A 21,031-nucleotide genomic window follows, 5' to 3' on the forward strand; every position below is an offset into this window, starting at 1 on the left:
AGGTTGTCGTGAGGCTCAAAGGAGGTTACACATAATGAGAGCTAATATTTGTTTTATTGATTACTGGCCATTCCAGTCAGATCAAACATCTGCTCCTGAAGAAAAATGGTGTTGTAATGCCTGTGGGTTGGGCTCTGAACCGGGTGCGACGCTGGGGCTACGTCAGGGCCTACAGGAGTCAGTAGGAGTTGGGGGGACCCAGACATCCCGTGGACGCTGCTCATGCAGGCTCAGAGGGGGCAGGAGAGCAGGAGGCCGGCAGGACACATGCCATGGGGTTAGGGCTATCAGCTGGGCAAGTGTCAGGGTTCAAAGGCCAGCAAGGCCCCTTCTCAGACCTTGGGCATGTTGCTAACTCTTTCCGAGCCTTGGTCTCATCTGTACAAAGCGTGCATAACGGTAGTACTTAGGTTCCAGCATCAGTGAGGTTCCTACCATCCACAGCGTACCATTCTAGAAAATCGACTGGTATTTTTTTCCCCACCGTATTTCCTTCCTTCCCCACCTGGCTCCCATTCCTGCAGCCAGCCTCCTCCAGGCTCATTGCCTCAGGGAGAGGATGTGACAGAAGGAAGCAAAGGGGATAGAAGGAGTCTCTTTTGGACTTTTGTGTGCAAAAAAGCCTTGGCTGTAGGGGAAATGGCAAAGGGAACAGATGTAGGAGAAAAACATCCTGAGTGAGTAAGGATGCCCCACCCCCACCCACTAGAAAGCACTCCCTGGGAGGGAGGAAGAGGAAGGTGGCAGAGGGTCAAGGGGGAAGAGGCAGTGAGCACAGTGTCGTGGCTGGGTGCTGGGGAAGGGCCACGGCTCCACCTGAGGTCCGGAATCTGGGAGCAGAGAAGACTAGGCCTTCCCTCTGGGGGAGAGCCCACAGAAAGGAAAGTGCTGTTGGCATGAAAAGGTCATGTTCTTCAACAGCACCATTAGGAGTTCTTCTAACCCCCTCAGGCTGTGGAAGCAGCACTTGGGTCTTAGGTGCAAGAGTGGCCCAAAAGTGGACAGACCTCCATCCCCCTTCCAGATCGGAGGGATCCCGCAGATAGGATCACAGGGCACCTTTGTGGTGACCGAGTGGACTCATGACATCAGGGGTCTCACTTGATGCCTTGTCTCTCTGGACAACCCCACTCCCACCCATGGGCGCTGGGACATCTTCCCGGGGAAGATGGCATGAGACTTGCCGCCATTTAAGACATGGCCACCGCTGGCACGGGGATCCAAAATGAAAATTAGGCTGAGTCATAGAAAGTAAAGAAAGTCCTGTTTCTTCACACTTGGATTATGGACTGTGTGAGATTGGTGCTGCCATACAGGCATGCAAAGGGATTAGCATGGTGCCTGGTGCGTGTGGGGCAGGTCCGGCTGCCGTGTCCAGCGTGGATACGTCGTGCATGGCCAGAGCGGTAGACCCGAGGCAGGCAGGCGGTGGAGCCTGGCCCCGGCTGTGATGCTCGTAGTCACCCTCCCTGCTGAGGGCACTCAGGTGGGCAGCTGCGACTCCAGGGATCCCTCCCGTCTACGTACCATGAGCATTTCTCCCACTCTTCCCGAGCTCTCCCCGCCCCACCCTTCGTATCCCCCAAGGTGCCTCTGGGGTGACCCCATGCTTCCTCAGAGCATGATTTGAAAACCCATGCTCTCTTCCAATCCCTTCAATATAGGGTTGAAGCAGAGCCCTGAACGTCAATGTTGTCCTTTGTCCCATGGCTGGAAGGTGGCAGAGAGCCCTGGATCCCACTCCAGTGCTCCTTTGAGAGGAACCAGCAGATATCTCTTCTGGCAAAGCACAGTTGAGACCTGTTTAAGAAGCAGCATCAACCGGGCTCCTGTTACTTTCCTGCTGTCCACTCATGAGCTCCTTGTAGCTTATTTTCACAGGATCTAGAGGAGCTGGGCTGAGCCTGGTTTAGCAGAAAGAATGGCAGTGGATCACAGTTGTTATATGGGTTTAGGACAACTAAGAAAGACAAGCCACCCGGTCCTTGTTAACTGCAAAGAGGCCTATGTTTTAGCACAGAGGATGCACCTGGCCTGTCTCTGTCCCTTAGTCACATTGTGACCCTGAGCATTCTCATCTCAGCTTCTCGCCTGTACAATGATGACAGTGATGCTATCCCCTGGGGGTATTTTGAAGACCAAATTAAATAATGGATATAAACCTTATTTGAAAAACATAAAAGTAAGCCAGGGGTATTATTACTTGGCAAATTGTTGAATTTTCTTGCACTTACACAGCAAGCCAAACACAATTCACCTCTGAAGTTTGTGACCGTGATCGTTCTTGATGGAAACTTGTGTGTGAGTTTTATAGCCCATTCTTCAACCCAAGGGAAAACATTTTATTTGCTCTCACAGGCTAACCCTTGTGATCAAGGCAGAAAATGAATTTAAAGAAAATAAAGCTTCAGCTTGGAAACTGGAACATAAATACAATAATGTACCAATTTGTGATTGTTATTCAGAAGATTACCAGAGTTTGGTAACATAGAACCAAAACACAGGACTCTGTGGTTTTTCATATCAGTTTTGTCTTTTAAAGAGAGTTTGATGGTAAATTGTTGAAAAAAACCCAACATGATTAATTAAAAATGGATCATAGATATAAATGTAAAATGCAAAAGTATAAAATTGCTAGAAGGGAACAAAGGGAGAAAATCTAGATGACCTTGGGTTTTGGCAATGACTTTTTAGACACATCGCCAAAAGCATGATCAGTGACAGAAATAATTAATAAGCTGGACTTCATTAAAATTAAAAACTCCCACTCTGCAAAAGACTGACAAGAAAATTAGAAGACAATTCAGAGACGAGGAGAAAATATTTGCAAGATAGCTCTGATGGAGCTGATTCTGAATTCTCTGATGGAGAATTCGAGGAGGTTTATACTCTGAAATCTCTCTACTTTCTGCTCAACTTTGCTGTGAACTTCAAACTGCCCCCAAAATGAAACTGCTCAAGAAAATCAATGTGAGACAAATATTGTCTTCCAATACCAGAGTGTCCTTCTAAAGACTTCCTTTTGTTTTAAATTTTAAATTGTGGTTGAAGTCACTGTTTACTTGAGACGCCGCTCCTTGGATTAAAACAAGAGATTTGAGCTCTAGTCTGTATAAACCCCTAACTAAGTGCCCTATTTCGGGAATCCCATGTCTTCCTGTCCCTTCCTTCCTTCCTTCCTTCCTTCCTTCCTTCCTTCCTTCCTTCCTTCCTTCCTTCCTTCCTTCCTTCCTTCCTTCCTTCCTTCCTTCCTTCCTTCTTTCTGTACAGTGGTGGTGTTTGGTGTACTGGAGGCAGTGTGGTGGGGTTGACCATGGTGGTTTTGGTGGTTGTAGACATTGGTGCTGATGGTGCTGATGATGGTGTTGGGCATGGTGGTGCTGGAGTTAATTTGGATATGATGGTTATGGAGGTGGTGGAGATGGTGGTGGTGGGCATGGTTTTGATGGTTATGGTGGTGGTGGCGGTGACGATAGTTGTAGAGAAGGTGGTGGGGGTTGGTGATGATGGCGGTGGGCATGGTGGTGCTGGTGGGGGTGGGCGTGGAGGTGGAAGGAGAGGTGGTGGTGAAGGAAGGGTTGGTCTAGATGGCTCTCTAGATTCCTATAGATCTACTGTTCTATGTTCTTTGATTTCTGCTGCCGTTTGTGTGGGCAGTAGTTGTCCACTGAGGCTACCAGCGGAACAAAGGGGAAAGGGAGAAAAGATTCACAGTTGGCATCACCAATCAGTTTCACTCACTTGAACTCTCTTTGCAAGTTCTATATTTGCATTTTGGGGATCCTCTTCTGTTTTACAGTATTTATGGAGTAGGAAAAAAGGTGGAATTAGAGAAATTATGCTTGGTCAAGCATCCATGAGACATCTCCATCTTCCACCAAATCCCCAGAATTGTGATGATGAGGACAGCGCTGTATTTGAACTTTGCTACAAGAAATATGAAATTGGGAAATGTGTCAATGAGAGTCTCGAAAAGGAACAGATGGCACATTCAAATTAGGGGAATTGGAGGAGGTTTAATTTATAAAGAGATATTTACAGCGACGTGGCCAGGGTGAAGGAGAACCATAATGGATGGTGCAGGGACCTGGGTGGCCCATCCCTAGTCTCGCTTACAAGAGGGAGAGGTTGCCAGCACCTGGGGAGATCATATTATGTGTTACGGAGGCTGCCTTGAGAGGAACTTCTGTGGAGGGCCCAGCCTGCAGAGGACAGCCTAGAGGGAGGGAGCCACGTACCTGGACTCCTACCCTGGGCTTCCCATTGGGCAAACCCTAGCACGCCAGAGGGCAGGAGAGCCTGCTGAGGTAGTTCATGCCTGAGAGTCTCCTGGGCAGAGAGCAAGGTGGAGACAGGAGGAGAGTGGACCTGGAGGGGCAGACAGAAGGCCCTGGACATGATTTAATTACCATTAATTCCTCCATTCAGTGCATATTTTTTGAACATCTAGGATGTTCTATCTCATGTTTGAACATAGCAGACAGAGTTCTTGCCTTTATGGAATTCACATTCAGTGGGTTATGGTATTAGGTGTGACATCAGGGCTATTGGGCCCAAAGTTGGAATGGCCATTTAGCTTGGACTGTCTGCCCACCCTGACCTCCCTCAGCCCCCAATGCACAGTCTCATCACTTGTCAAGTGGGCCAGGTCAAAGGTCACCATACCTGTGCCCCTTTCTCTGTGACCCTGACTATGATGCATCCTACCACTCGGCACTCTGAAGCTTTACTTGAGCATAGTGAGACAGGGAAACTGCAGGATTCCATAAAAATCTGCTTTTTGCTCCTTTTCCTGCTCCTGTTCTTGCTAGGACCTGCACCCTGCCTTACACATGCCTCAGAATACAAGAAATGAATGTCTTCCTTGTAAGGACCAAGGGGTTAGTGATTTCTTTGGAGTCTTCTAGTACAATAGGTAACATCTAAGGAATGACCAGGCGAGGCTATCCTCGCTTGGGTCTTGATCCCAAGACCCCCTGGCTCCAAGGAATAAGTGACTTATGGATGACACCTAGACCTTCATCCTTGTTCCAACTGGTTCCTGGATGCCCGAGAGGACACATACAGCAGACCACAATCCTCAATAAAAACCCTGGACTCCGGGGCGCCTGGGTGGCTCAGATGGTTGAGCGTCTGCCTTCGGCTCAGGTCATGATCCCTGGGTCCTGGGATCGAGTCCCGCATCGGGCTCTCTGCTCCTTGGGAGCCTGCTTCTCCCTCTGCCTCTCTCTCTCTCTCTGTCTCTCATGAATAAATAAATAAAAATCTTAAAACCCTGGACTCCAAACGAAGAGGAGACTCTCTTCTTTCCTTTCTGAGTCTCCCAGACACTCTGTCCATACCTACCCTCTCTCTATATCTTCTTCTTCTTTTTTTTTTTTTTGTAGATTTTATTTGTTTATTTGAGAGAGAGAGCAAGAGCATGCGAGAGAGAGCATGAGTGGAGGGGAGGGGCAGAGGGAGAGGGGGAAGCAGGCTCCCTGCTGAGCAGGGAACCCGATGCGGGGCTCAATCCCAGGACCCCGAGATCATGACCTGAGCCGAAGGCAGACACTTAACCGACTGAGCCCCCCAGGCACCCCTCTCTATATCTTCAATAAACCCTGTTTCTCACTCCCTCCTGGCTCGCCTTTGACTTCTACTCTGCACAAAGCCAAGGACCCTCTGGGCTGGTCCTGCAGGACCCCCTGGGGGTCCCCAGCTCTGGCCTGCCTACACCAGCACACCGTGCTGTAGTTCCCTTGGTACATGGCCCCACTAGCCAGGGAGGGTGGAACTCTGCGTTCTGTGCCCTAAAAGCTGCCTGGCATTCTTTAATTAGTGCTTGCCACAAGAGATGCTCCATAGGCATTTGAGGCCTTGATGGTGAATGGTTTTATGCTCTCACAAAACATTGTGCCCCCCTACTTTTGGCCGTGCTCCCCTTTATCCTTTTCCCATATTTTGCTGCCCTTGTGGACCCCCTTCTGCATTGACAACACATAGTTCCAGCCCAACACAGTTGCCCCCTGTGTGCCCTCCAGGGCTCTCCTTCTCGGCCAGCCATGGGCTAGGCTTCACATCCAGAATGTGAACTTTGGGGCCACATCCTCTACTTCTTTGTGCCCCCAATCCACCACTGCCCAGCCTCACGGTAGATGACGAGAGAACATTGGTACCAGTAGGTGATAGGAGAGCTCTGAGTGCAGGCTCTGGGCTCAGGACACGCCCCTCTAGAACAGACCTGGGCATGCAGAAGGTGCTTAATACATGCACGTGGACTGACTGTTAGATGAGGTGCCGGGTGACAGCTCAGCACTCACGAGACCCTGGCATTTCTGGTAACACGACAGCTACAGGAAAACCTCTACAGCCAGTCCTTGCCTCTGGCATGTCATCCTCCAACAGCCTGACACCCTGTGACCCCCCACTGAGGGGCTGGCTGGCTTTCTTGCCGGCCCAGGACATCGTTGCTCCTGACAAGCGTCCTTTGCTTCCAGGGCAGAAACAACGTGCGGAAAGCCCAGGTCCCTCTGGCTCTGAATCTGAGCGACGGGCGCCGGTAAAGTTCGGGTTATGAAGTGTCACGGTGTCTGAAACCACGGCTTCTTTCTTGTGTAAGAGCACACCAGCAATCTGTTCATTTCTGGGCAGGGGCTAATGGAAAAAGAGAGAAACTTTCCACGTATTTATTATGTGAAACATAACATGGGGGGGGCGGATATGCACAGCGATATGTAATTAGACATAAAATGAGCCAGACTTGAGGAATTGCCAAAAATCCGTGGCAGGATAATGAAACTGCTTTACAAGGCTTTGACCGGTAATCGCCGTTTTCACGATCTGTCACTGTGATCCCCTGCCCAGTAACCCACTGGATGCGGACCGTGCTGTGGAATCCTGGAGCTAAGAGCTCATGCAGGGGGGATGCCTGGCCAGGCCCCATCTTTGATGAGCTCCTGTGTCTTTTCCAAGGCAAAGATATATTCACCTTGAGGCTCTGGCTGCAAAGGAGCTGGATAAAGAGAGGGTAGGCACGGAGGGGATGAGGCCCATCCTCGGCAGAGGGTGATGGAAGCGAGGCCCCCGATTTCTCCAGTCCCGGATGGACTGGATCAGCCGGTTATCTGTCATGACGATGTCTAGTTTCAGCTCTGTGACCTTCCCCCAAAACCCCTGCATTCCCCGGGCCTCGGTTCTCTCCCCTTGAGAACGGGGAAGGTGATTCACCATAGAAGCTGGTGCACAGAGGTGCCAGGGGATTGGTGACTGTGATAGGCAGAGAAGATCCTGCTTTCTTGGCCCTCCCATGGTAACCTGCCTAGAATTCATCACCATGGGTTGATTTCAAGTTTTGCATTTAAATCCTGCCAGAGCAGATCCTTGTGAGTTTGTTTTGTTCTGTTTTTTAGTTAATATAGAAGCTCTGGGGGCGCCTGGGTGGCTCAGTCGTTAAGCGTCTGCCTTCGGCTCAGGTCATGATCCCAGGGTCCTGGGATCGAGCCCCGCATCAGGCTCCCTGCTCTGTGGGAAGCCTGCTTCTCCCTCTCCCACTCCCCCTGCTTGTGTTCCCTCTCTCGCTGTGTCTCTCTCTGTCAAATAAATAAAATCTTTAAAAATATATATATAGAAGCTCTGCCACAGGTCCCCCCGGCACCTAGCAGTCACACCAGCTCTTCTTTGTTTGCAGATAAGCATTTGGCATGTTCTGTCAATCTTCCTGCCTTAAACTCCTGCACGTGTGTCCCCAACATCTCCTTTTCCCCCGCAACTGCCCTGGGTCAGTGTCTCAGCATCTCTTTCCCAAAGCATCGCAACAGCTTCGAAATCTGGTCCAGGCTGCAGAGTCTTCTCTCTCTGCCTCTCTCCCACCCCACCCCCATTCACTTTCTATCTTCCTCCGCTCTGATCTGTGTCCCTGGACACTGACCCCTGCAGTCCTTCATGGGAACTTTCTTGTTTTCTGCCTTCTGTCTGCAGACAGCCGCAGGAGGAGATCTGAGGGTTGGTGCTTCTTGCCCCGTCCCTGCTCTGGGCCATGGTTTGGGCAGTGACTGCATCTCCAAAGGTCCACGCCTCTGGCTCGCCCTGGGTCCACAGGTAGTTTTTTTTTGCCCTCGCCTGGCAGGCCTAATGCTGGTTAAAGCTTCTTGCTGCCCATTTCTGGGGGCCTTTCCACCGCCCCTCATTGGTTCTGCCCACCCTTCCATGAGCAGTGGGCTCATTTACCTATCGACTGAGCCCCTGAGCTGCACTGTCTCCGGCCGGAGCTCTCCCCTCCTTGCTTCTGTTGACTGCACACGACCCCCAAAGCGCAGCCCTAACTGTGCGTCTCCCATCACAAACATATTCATCCCTCCATCATCTTCGTTCAGTGGAAGAGGGGAGTTTACAGCCCTCTGCGACTGGGCTGGTGTTCTCTTCTCTGACCCGCCTCTTTCCTCTGTTGCCTGTGGTTCCCTGGCAGTGCCGCTGCTCTCCCTAAGTGCAGTCCCCACTCTTCCTTCTCCCCAGATCTCCCAGGCTCCAAATCCTGCCTGTCCTTCAGCTAAAACGTTCCCTCCTCCGTGAAACCGCCCTCTCCTTGTAGCTGGAAGCAATGCTCCCTCATCTGAACTCCCAGGGGATATCATCTGTTTCTCTCTTGGTCACTTACCACTTCCCCAACTTACAGTAGGAGAATTTACGTCCAAGCCCCATCTTCTCTTTGGGCTGGTCCTCTTTCACCCGGCTGTGACCCTGTGGCACGGTCGTGGAATGTGTGTGCTCTGGAGACAGCCATGCCTCTTCAAAGCTGGGCTTGGCTGCCTTTTAGCCACGCGAGCCTGGCACGCAATGTTCCCTCTGTGAGCCTCACGTTGCTCATCTATAAGATGGAGGAGGGTGGTAGTAACCATCACACCTGTCCCACAGCCTCGTCGGAGGATTACATGAGCTCGTACATGGAGAACACACTTAGAAGGGGTCTGGCTCATAGTAAGTGGTCCATAAATGTCAGATTTCCTCTCCTCCTCATCGTCACTGTAAGTTGCACTTGGATAATTAATTCCAGGTGTTGCCAGAGATAATGTGACAGTAGATGGAATGAGAGACTAGTGCCTTGAAAACAAAGCTTTCTCATCAGAGTGGTTTTCCTCAATTGGTCATGCTAAAACACATGACCCTTTCCAAAGCCAGAATTGCACTCAGAGACAAAGTCCAGCCCTCTCCTTAACACCATGGGTAAACTGATGCCCAGAGCCACTGGCGATGTGGCCGAGGCCACACAATGAGTAGGCAGAGCTAGGGCTTGAGTTCAAGTTTTCTTACTGCAACTCTTTTTCTTCTTTGGTCCTCCAGTTTCTGAATAATTAGACCTCCCAAACTTCCGAGTCCCAAGAGAAGGTGACCTCTGTGCACTAGCCTGGAGGACAAGGGGGGCAAGGACCCATGGGCTTGGGGGTTACCTGGGGCTCACCTAACCATCTTATAGTTTGAGGGTGGAATTTAAGGGTCTGGAAACTCTGCCCTGTGTTTGCCTCTTGGTAACTCACATGCTGCTTCTGGTGGGCAGTTTCTCCCCTGAGTATGTCGCAGAACCCTGGGAGAGCCCTTAGCTCTGAGTGAGAGACATGAGCATTTTAGGGAATGAGTTGACATGGAACCCGTAGGAAGAAGGGGATGAGAAACATGCTCGGTTTGGCCAGTCTGAAAACTGAAAATAGATCTCATCTGACGACATTGGGGCAACTATTGACCTTGTCACGGAGCCCAAAGCCCTTGGCTGGATGGGCAGGGGTGAAGCAAGAACGTTTCAGAAAGAATGCTCCTCTCCCTCAGCCATGAGGAATGCTGGGCCATTCCTGCCCTGGGGGAGGGAGCCCGGGGGAGATGAGCCCCAAGGGGTCGGCAGTTGCCAGGCCCATCTGGCCAGCAGGGCTGATGCCTCACGAACTAGTTGTGGTGGACGACCATTCTCCTTCCTCAGAGCCTGTCTCCTGCCTGTCATGGCATCCTCTGTGGCAGAGTCTGGGAGGGAGACCAGGGGTATGGGGCAAAACCAGGCAGAGTGGACGCTCTAGATGGGCTCAGCTCTAGGGGCAGCATGGCAGTAAGTGTTCTCTGGTGGGCAACATGGGTGTTGAAGCCAGATTGGCTTTCCCTGCTGGGGGATCAGGGAGGGAGGGTTTGAGTCATCTGAGAGGTGGATTCAGGTTCCCATGCTACTCTTTAGCACCGTGTGTCCTTACAAAATGGACAGTCGCATGTCTTCATCTTTACACTTGATCTTAGCCAAAAGGCCGAGAAGCGATGCATGTCTTCATCTTTACAAACCAAATGGTGATACATGTGAAGGGCTTAGCACAGCGCCCGTTCATGTTATTATCAGTGAGGTACAATGCCAGGCACAAAGTAAAGGCTCAACAAATGGTAATTGAGTGGACAATGTGTGGAAGTTTCCTTGGAAGTGACAAAGGCCTACATAGATGCCAGGATTATTATCCTCATACCCAGGCAATGGGGCACTTCGGGTAGCACATGGGGTCTCTCCACCTGGGGGACCTTCTCTTTGCCTCTTAGCCTCTCAGGTAGGGGCTCACCTTGGTCTAGACAAGCCATGTGACTGACCTTTCCCCAGGACAGGAAAGGGTTCAACTGGGATATGAGCTTCTAGACAGAAATTAACCTGTGATCCAACCTTAGGCCTCTGTCCCACACATTCAGTGGTCAGGACACTAGGGCCCCTTGGTACCCTTCCCCTTCCACCAAGCTCCAGTTGTAGGCTGGGGGAGTGGAGGGCTCTTTTATGAGTGGAGGGATTTTCTGGGAGCAAACATGTAGGGTGTCAGGAGGAGGGTCCCTTTGGCTGAGGTGGGCTGGCTGTCTCTGGTGGGCTCCCCAAGCCCCGGCGGCCAGGCTGAGCTGGCTGTGAGGGATGTACCGAGGGAGGCTGACACATCAGTATCTCATAGTCCTGCCCCCATTTCCTGCCGCCCACCCCCCAACCCGTTCCCCCAGAATCAATCTTTCAGCTTCTAAACACCAAGGAGCCCACCATCTCCCTTGTCTACATGGTGAGGAGACCCAAGAACTACCCTTCCCCTCCCTGGCCCATGACTACCATGTCCTCACTTACAGACATGGGATCACATACATATGTGCATACTCTTATGGATACAACACACGTATATACACAGACTTACTTTGAACAGATATTTATTAAACTCCCACAGGACCTTGGCAAGTTCCCTGATGCTCTCGCTTGTCTGGCCCTGGTTGACCTCGGTGTCCCGGGCCCGGGATCCCTGATACTCCGCATGTCTCTGCCACTGGGAGCCACAGAGACAGGGATTGTCTCTTCCTGCTTCCAGCTCCCGAATCACGTCTAACATATGGAAGATGTTCAATAAATGTTGAATAAGTACATAAAGGAGGAGGAAGGCACACGGGGCAGAGAACAGCACATGGAAAAGCATAGAAGATGGGAGATGAAGGGGAGGAGAGGCATTTTTCTGGACAGAACCCAGATGAAAGCACACAGGACCCTAAGACAGACTGAAGAAAGCAGCCCCCAGCCCCTCTCACCAGCTCTTCCTGTTAAAGAAGAACTTCCTTTCGAGTGAGGAATGAACACTTACCATTCATATATCCTCCCGGGCGCCAGCTTTCTCTCCCAGCCCGGAGAAGACAAGAAGACCAGTGTGGCCACAGGCCCCTCGCGACCTTAGGAGCAGGGTCCAGTGTCTCCACTGTCACTGTCCCCAGCTCACAGCTGATGGCTGGCAAATGCCGCCTCGCACCAGGGGCTGGCGAATGCTCTCCAATCTGGTTCCCATTAAGGTGCCAGTAAAGAAACGCAGGAGGTCCTCACGGTAAAATCAGACCAGATGTGAGTAGAGTCAAGGTCCCCCGAAACAGAACTAGCCCCGTGTTTCTGACATGCCTGGAGGGTTTGAAAATACCCACGGCTCCCTTGGTGTTGGGGTGGGGGTCGGGGGCAGCAGGGAAGACCCTTACACGTCAGTGTTCCCGAAAGAACATCAAGTCACACCACCAAATGACCAATGCCTCATCAAAATGGGAGCCAAAGAGCAGCCCAATTTCCCAACAAGAAACAGACCACTGGTAATAGTATCATAATTACAGTGACAAGGAAGACTGCGCTCGCCGACGCTTGCTGGACTCCCCATCGGTGCAAGGCAAAGCCTAAGAGGCAGGATCGCAGAGAGGTAGAGGGCAACCACTTGGATGATGCTGGTTCTCCCGCTTACTAGACTTGTGAGCTTTGGTGAGGATTCGGCGGGGATCCGAAGGCCATATGCAGCCTTAGAACAGAGACTGGCTCCGAGTCCATGCTCAACAAACATTAGCCATCTTTAGTATTCTTGGTAAAAACCTCCAAACAAACCTAAGGGATGAGGAGGAGAATCACAACCATTTGGGAGGTGAAGAAACCAATGTTCAGAAAAGTTCATTAACACGTCCCCGATCCACGCAACACAGCTAGAATCGGGAGTGAGCCCTGGGCCCAGGCAGGCTGACCCAGAGCCTTCCCTCTTGAGCTCCGTTTTATAGGACTTCCTGGCAGGAAATGGGAGCTCAGGTCAGAGGGACTCAGGAACGTTGTTTCCTAGAGCGGCTGATGCCCATCCCCGAGAGTGGGGCAATGCTGGAGACAAGAAGTGAGGCAGAAAGTGATGGAAATGCAATAAACAGGTGCTGGAATGTTAGAAGATTCCAGAGTGTTGGCAGCCGGGCGCCACCTGCCCCACGCCCTCTTCAGGTGCGCAGGCTGGCTCTGGGTGAGGCGAGTGTGAGGCGGGGGCAGGCCGAGGGCCAGCCAGGCGAGGCCCCCCGCACCACTTCCTGTTATTCAGTCTGTTCCAAGAGTACCCCATCATCTGGCCAACTCGGGGCAACAGAATCCCGAGAGCTCAGTCCAACACTTGGGAAGTTTTGTTTTTAAAGCAACAGATCCGTGAAGTGGGTTAAAACTTTTCAGTCAAACCAGTCAGAAATCCAGTCAGGTGCGTTGAAAATTCGGGAAACCCAGGCGACGCTACTTTCAGTCAAGTTTCGTTGTAACTTCTGCAAAATCAATCAGAAGCTCGGCCCGTTCATCCTGAAGCCCTGGGAGTCTAGACAGAAGTTCAGGCAGGCTTCTCATGTACTGAGGTGGGGAGCTGGAAATTTGGTGAGGTTGGTCCAAAATCCAGCAAGGTCAATCCAAATCCGGATCAGTCCAGAGTTCCATGCAGTGAGGCCAAAGCCCACACAGTGTTGGTGCACAGGTCGTAACATCTGCCGGACCACTTGGCATCACGTAGGCCCGACATCCCGTTGTGGGACTGGGTTAGTAACCGGTAAACACAGAGAGAAAGAGATTGGCTGTGTGCATAGGCAGGGGAGCTAAACTGGAGACAAAGTGGTACTGTCTGAAGGTTTCCAGAATCATCTCCACCAGGAGCCAGGCGGAGGAAATGGCAGGGCTGAGCCACAGCGCTGCTCCCAGACAAGCCCCTGAGACTGCCTTGAATAGACCCCAAATGCCACTCTGTTGACCCCTGTGACCCTGGCTTAGGGCAGAGCTGTCAGGCCTTCTAGAGCCAGCCCCCCATCCAGCCACGGGGCTGCCAGGAGGAGGGCAGCCTGGTGAACACATGCAGCATGCCTGCCTGTCTGTTCTCCCACGCTCCTTCCCCTCGCTGGCGGGAGCTGAGCAGGCATAGCCAGGAGCTGGCCTGGTGCCCCAGCGCATGGAGGTGTAGCTGGGCTCCAACCCAGCTCTTGCAACAGGTTCCATATGGCCCTCCCGGCCGCCCCTCATTCCCCATCCCCACCTTGACTGTTTCTGAGATTAAAATCCCTTCCTGGTTGTCAGTAAACGGCTGCAGGGAGGGGCCTCCTTGCTGCTTTGGGGGGCTGAGCTGGTGTGGAATAGTCATCAGAAGGCTGGCTGGAGGGGACAGAGTTCCTGGGCTGTTAGGTGAGGGGGTGTGGAGGGGGGCAGGTGGCCTGAGCGTGGGAGAGACCTCTGACTGTCCCCTTGGCCCAGCTGCAGCGCCTAGAGCAGTTCCTGAATGTCTGGCCTGGGCACTGGGACCCCGAGTCTCAAGGTGGGAACGTGCAGGGACCCCAGCAGTTCTGACTCTCTTCTGAATCCAGAATTCCTTCTGCAGCAAAGAAGGATATGATGAAAGCAGAGAAAGGCACTGGGATGTGTGGGGAGATGGGGTGGCGGGGAGGCTAGTCCGTACATGTAACTGTCAGTAACACATGGGCTGCCCAGTCGGAGGGATGCCAGGTCTGGTGCTGGACTGGGCCTGGCATCTGTCCCTCAGTGTCCGGTGCCCATCGCAGGCCGGTGGGGAAGTCTTGAGATCCTGGGACTGGAGCATGAGGGTGGGGTGGGGTGGGTGGCTCTCCTGCAGTTGGGAGCACAGCTAGTGTTTCTGATATTCAAGTAGTTAATAATTTAACAGCCAGCTCAACTGTCCCAGAGGTCCCGGCTGAGCCTTTGCCATGGGTTGGAGCCCGTCTCAACTCTGGCTCTGCCGTCTTCCCTGGAAAGGCATCTGTTGACTATGAAATCTGAAGACCATACACACTTGCGTGTGTGTGCATGTGTGTGTGTGCGCGAGTGCGTGAGCGGGTGTGTGTGTGTGTGAGAGAGAGAGAGAGAAAGAGAGACCTCTCCGGGCACGCAGAGTGCCCAGGAACTCCACAAGCATGCGCCCACCCTGGAGCTCTGCCTGCCCTTGCCCCCCTGCCCCAGCCTCACCAAGTCCAGCCCAGAGGCTCGTCCGGACATAGAGGCACAGCTGATCCACCTCTGAGCCCCTGGCTGAACCGTGTCCTGGGGATTCTTAACTCTTATCCTCCTCCATCCTGTTGTAGACCCATGCCCAGGAGCTGGCCTGAATGTCTGGTGTGCTAAGCACTTGGGAAGTCTCCCCACCAGCCACACCCTTGGCCTAGCCCTGGGAGCCCTGTCCCACCCCCTTGCAAGATCAAAGCAGGCTCCCTGTCTGCTCTCAGTGATGACATCTGGCTACAGCAGGTGGTGATTTAGAATCTCAGCCCTGGAAGGGCCTCGGATCTCCATCCTGGCCGTCTCATTTTCCATGTGGAGACTCAGAGAGGGGAAAGGCCATCGAGCTGGTGTCTGAGCTGGGACTGGAACCCAGGGCCCCACGGACTTCCCCAGCAGCATCCTCGTGGGCAAAGGGAGTGGGCAAGGCCACTCAGCCAAGCCAGAACTTTCCCTCTCCTCCAGAGCAAGTACGGTCACAGGGATGGCAAGTCCCCCTTGGAGATGGGGGTCACAGCTTCTGTCACCTCTCTGAATCTGTGGGGTGCAGGGACATCATGCTGTCACAGGGGGACCCACAGGAGGTTGCAGGGCAGTTTTGAGGGCATAATGGGAACATGGCCTGTGAGGCACTTTGGACACCAGCACAAGGGAAGGATCCTGGAGAGAGGAGCCCAAGTTCACTCAGTGCCACTTTTTGTCTTTTTATTCCCTTCCTCTTGCTCTCTTTAGCTGTTCAAACTACTGCTAGGCACAGGGAGAGAATGCGAGCTTATTTTGTTTCTCCTTTCAGATGCTATTTGCAAGTCTAGGGTGGAAGAAAGACAGTCATGGCTCCAGCCAGCTCCGGAAGCCTGAGCCCTTCGAGTGAGTGTATGGGAGGGGCATGGGGTGGGGGGCTTTCCAGTAGTCCATAGCCACATGGCCCCCAGTCACAGTGGGCCACTTTGAATCCATCTAGCAATTTTTCCATCTCCCGGCATCTGGATCCTGCTCACCAGATTCTTCTCCGGTAGATGTCTTAGGACATCCCATCCTCCAGCCCAGCTCAGACCCTGCTGGGGTCTTTGGTCCTCGACCTTCGTGCCATTTCCCCGCGCACTGCATTCCTCTGCTAGTCACGACCCTCAGAATCCAGTGAATGAGGCGGGATGAACTTGTTGGAGATGTTAACAGTTATTTTTCTCCTGGGAGTTCACTCTGAGCCCTGCGTTCAAGACATAGAGCCTGTGTGATTAGGAAGAGGGATGGGACAGATGGCAAATGGAAACAAAGGAGTCTGCCTGGCTCGGACCCCCAAACGCCAGATCTCAGAAAAAATGAGAGAATTCAGAGGCTTCGTGGAAATGTGGGAGCAAGGTCTGGATCGAGAGCAGGCGTTGGCCATTGAGGAGGGGACTTCCCTGGAGAGCCCTGGGAGGCAGCAAGACGCTGGGAGGGAGGGCCTGGGGGCAAGTCCAGGCTGTCTGGCTTCCACACCGGGGAGAGGCCCAGACCCGCGAAAGGGCCCCCGGGTCCTGGTACCTTGCAGGCAAGCGGCAGAAATGAGGTGATAAGCTTCGTGGACGGATGCCTGTGTCTCAAGGGCTCCACCAAGTGCTTCAGGGCCATGCCAGCTCCCCGCAGCACCCAGGCTTATATAAGTAACTCCAACTCCTCCTGGCAGAAAGGGAGGGTTGCCCCAGACTCACTGAGTTTGTGCATGGAGAGCTCAAGCCAGGGATGAAATTGCCATGGAAAGATGAATTATTTTGTCTGCACAGCTGAGCTGCAGCCCGAGCATGGTACCTGCTGCGCTGACACTTACCGACAGGTCCTGGGCAACATTTGTGATCCTCACAACGAGCTCCACGCACACGCTGTGGTTCTCCCATCTTACAGATAAGGAACCGAGAGCCACGGAGGTACAAGGGCAATTTGCCCGAGGTGACAGAATTGCGTGTGGAGGGGTCAGAGGCGGACCCGCGTCTGTCTGATTCCCAAGCCCTGACCTCCCTCTTAGCGGGTTCCCTTCCCCTCCCTGGACTGCCCCATCGGGGGCTGGGGGTGTGTCCGTTCTCCAGAAACCCAACCCCAGAGTTTCCCTCCCCACCCAGTTTCTTGCTTTGCCTCGTTACAAGCTTAGGAGCAGTCCTTACCCCACAGCTGGGAAGGAGCACATCATCGATGTCGTGACAGTCCCTTACCTTCTATAGCTCACGGTACCTCTAGGAGGGAGGCAGGGCGTGCGAGGAACTGAGGTGTGGGGCTTGACCTAGGCCCCCCTAAGGACAGGAAGGTGGAACCCAAAGGCACGTCCCTCCATCTTCCCCAAATTGTCTGGAAGATGAGAATCATCTGATGCGTTTATTCAATACTGATTCTTGGGTTCTTTTTTTTTTTTTTTAATTTATTTTGAGTAGGCTCCATGCTCAATATGGGGCTTGAACTCATGACCCTGAGATCAAGAGTCACATGTTCTACCAACTGAGCTAGCCAGGGCTCCCTGATTCCTGGGTTCTAATTCAGATCTTTAAACCAGCATTTCAGAGAAGAGAGGGCAGTTTGCCCGCCTCTTCAGACAAAACTCTCTCACCAATGAGTTACAAAGTCGTTTGAAGCCTAGGAAACTTATATTCCAAAAATCTTTATGCTGCAGAGAAAACCAATGACACAGATCCTCTGCCCTGATCGAAGGGGCTGGAGGCCACCACCCTGTTGCTCTAAGGGGATTCCACAGAGCCCCTGGGTGCCTCTGGGCCCTAGTTTAAAAACCATGAATCAGGGGCGCCTGGGTGGCTCAGTTGGTGAAGCGTCTGCCTTCGGCTCAGGTCATGATCCCAGGGTCGTGGGATCGAGCCCCACATCAGGCTCCCTGCTCAGCGGGGAGTCTGTTCCTGCCTCTCCCTCTGCTGCTGTCCCTGCTTGTGCTCTCTCACTCTCCCTCTGTCAAATAAATAAATACAATCTTAAAAAAACCCACAAAAACTGTGAACCACACTCTCATTTAAATCCCAGGTCTGTCATTTACCAGAAATGTTGGTTAACCTCTCTGTGCCTCATTTTCCCCATCTGTGCTATGGGGACAGTAATGTTACCCGCCTCACAGTGCTGTTGTGAGGATCAAATGGGCGAATGTCTGTTAAGCACAGAGAAGGACACCTGGCACATAAGAAGGGCTAACTAAGTCAGTGTCACTCACTGGACCACCCTGATTGTGTTTGGAGGACTAGACCATGCGTCAGCTGATTTAAATGGTTGCCTTGGGCAAAGAGATTGATTCCATGGTCTCATCCTAATGACCCAGAAAGCAAAGCAGTCAAAGCAATTTGTAGGTTGAATTGAACTGTTTGGAGTGTTTTTACAAAAAATACTGTTGGGATTGGGTGATGCTATTGTTTTACACAGGGTGACCAGCCACCTCTGCGGTTCTGCACCGGGTGTGTGCAGATCCACTTCCGGGCCCCCACCCAGGCTTCCGGGAGAAGTTCCCACGGAGGTGGACAGACATGGGATGGAGGACTCGCCGCCAGTGTTTCCTTGATTGCTCCGGTGCCCTCAGAGTTGCCATGGGGTCAGATCCTGGAAACCCTGAGTGGTTTCCCAGATGGGACCTTTGAGCTCTGCTAATTTGTTCCACCCTGTTTTCTGGGGGAGCTTGGCAAAGGGATTATTCACTTCCCCCCCCACTTCCCCCACAAGGCTCTTTGGAGAGGGGGCAGCTCTGTCTGTTCTGGGCAGGAAGGAGCATGCATTGGGAGGAGGTTGAGGACAATGATTTTTTTCCCTGTCCCTGTTCTCTTCTGTGAGGATCCTCAGATGTGTGTGGGACATCCCGGGTCTCGGCGGTTCCAGGAGAGAACCTGGCTGCCATAGAGACCCTGGCCCAGGGAGGCTTAGGGTAAACCACGTGTACATCCAGGTGAAATTGGTTAAGCTGATCATCAAATGGCAGCCTCAGGGGAAGGAAAGGATCCCAGAAAGGAAATGAGAAATCTGATCATGTTACATACCTCCCTGGTCAGTAGCTTCCACTGAGGATAAGGTCCCCAATTCTCCCTACACCCTTGCCCTGTTTGACCCACTCTGTATGGCAGCCTCAATCTGTGATGGTCCCTCCCACTCCAAGCTCCGCTAAAGGCTGCTCCTTCTGCCTCTGGACCTTTGCACAGGCTGCCCATTATTGTTTCCCCAGCTCTTTACCTCTCCACAAACCAGAGGCCTCAGTCTAAATGTCACTCTTCCGGAGTCTTCCTTGAAGCTGTGCACTCCCCACCGCACCCCCCACCTTTCCAGTTGAGGTTAGGGGACTTGCTCGTCCCCTTTATTACACTCAAGCTGTTTAGAATTCTCCTTCAGGGCCCTCAGCACGGCTGTAACGAACTTCTGCTGCTGGCACTCTTGGCTTCTGATGGCTCACAGGTGCACCCCGCACTGTGACACCGTGCCCGATCTGCAGGGAGCTGCTTGCTCCAGGTACCTCCGTCCAGTGGCGACTCACAGACAGTGACTGGCTAATGCTGGGGTATGCAGAGCTGGCCCTCTTGCCTCAATCTGAGACCACTCTGAAGGGCCATCTCAGCTCTCCAGTGCCCTTGTAGGATGGCTGAGGCCTGGATTATAAGCGCATGGCAGGCCAGCCCCTCCCTTCCCAGGCCTGACTTCCTTGGTTCCTTGTAGCTCCTTCAAGCATTCCTTTACGTACTTTCTGCACACAGCTCTCCGAATCAGTCTGTTTGTACCGAACCCCATCTGAGATACCCTCCTTCCCCACTTCTCTCAGAGATCTCTCTCTCTCTTTTTTTTTTTCTTATCCAACCTTCTTTCAGGAAAGGCTCTGATAAGCTCAGTCACATGCAGGTACCAATGATTGGTAACAGCTCAATGGTTTTTCCTTTTCCAGAGTCATCTACTATTTATGAAAATTCTATGTCAAAGGGTAGATGAATTTTTAGGATTCAGTAAAGTGGTAATGAGGTAAGACTGGGACATTTCTTATTTTGAATCAGGGACCATACCATGCTTAGAGTAAGGCAGAGTAATCTTAAGGCCCTGCAAATATTGGTTGGTGAGGCTGGTACTTATGGAACCCTAGGGGTCTACCATCTTGGAGTCTCAGAGAAGGAAACAGCAGGGTGTGACAAAAAGGGGTCTGGTTAGCTGTGTGACTACTTCCCTTTGGAGCTCAGCTTCTTCAACTATAAAATGAAGGATCCTAGTACCCATTATAAATCTGCATATCCATACGAGCTCAAGTCTGAAGAAGATATACACATTTCTTTTTATATACCAAAAAACTAGAAGCAGATGCCCTAGAACAGAAGTCCCCAAACTTTCTCTGTTTGTAGCCCATTTAGTGTCAGTGATGTCTTTACGGTCCTGTAGGCCGAAAGAAATACCCAAAAGTCCTTGGATTAAGTGGTTGGTCTAAATAACTCAAAGCATATTATGTAGTCATCAAAAAAACACATGAAATTGAAAGAAGAAAGGAAAAACCATTTATATTTCATTCTTAGCCACAGCTATTTACTAATGGGATACGTGTTGGGCATCGCATGACTCTCAGACCTTGGAACTGTGTCGGACACCATCACCTCACTTCCTGTACCACAATGATTTTCACATGGTATTTGCTTTTTATCACAACCACCATCAAAAACTGGGTTTCATAAAGTTATGACATTGTTGAAAGGAATGTTGCATGATCTCATGTTGAAACTGTGGACTCCGAGAGCTAGTAGTTTGCAGAGCACCCGACAGATGTCAGTCACTGTGTTTCCCTCAAAACTTAAAATATCCCTGCAGGGTCTTTGTGGATCCGTTGTTGCACCCAGATGCCTCAGTGCACCATTTGGGACCTACCTGGTTGCAATCTCTTTTAAGTGTGATACGCTCATTATGAAAGAGATGTGAGAAAAGTGAAAGAAAAAAGCAAAACTGATCCCAAACAACCTATAAATTGGGGCAGGAGGGGAAGCACAATTCAGTCCATTGAACAGTGCAAACCAAAGTGAGATTTTTAGTACATGGCATCTGCAAGATTATCATTGTCTAGTGGCATAAAAGGTGTGGACCTAGAGCTACATTTAAAAATAATTGGATAATAAAATAAGAGAAGGTAATGCGATTAAAACATGATCTCCAGGCAAAATATATTGGGGAAAACAGTCTAAGAATCTGAAAGTTTGGAAAATGACAGATGAAAGGACAATTTGAGATACAATGTAGGATAAAAGCCGTGGGGTACTGTAGCATGGGGAGAAGAAAGAGCAGCTTTCTTAA

At 51.7% G+C, this 21,031-nt stretch overlaps 1 protein-coding gene across 1 annotated transcript in view; it reads left to right on the forward strand.

Moving 5' to 3' along the window:
* FAM241B (family with sequence similarity 241 member B) overlaps positions 1 to 21,031 on the forward strand; it is a 63,828-nt gene that overhangs the window by 29,248 nt on the left and 13,549 nt on the right. Inside the window, exon 3 of the mRNA XM_064594742.1 lies at positions 15,564 to 15,637. Coding sequence (XP_064450812.1) covers positions 15,564 to 15,637 — 74 coding nt within the window. The remainder of the gene's footprint in view (positions 1 to 15,563; positions 15,638 to 21,031) is intronic.

The sequence above is a fragment of the Mirounga angustirostris genome, unplaced genomic scaffold (assembly GCF_029215605.1).
Source record: "Mirounga angustirostris isolate CCGP_5_RB_7025 unplaced genomic scaffold, mMirAng1.0.hap1 SCAF_6, whole genome shotgun sequence".
NCBI classification, from domain to species: domain Eukaryota; kingdom Metazoa; phylum Chordata; class Mammalia; order Carnivora; family Phocidae; genus Mirounga; species Mirounga angustirostris.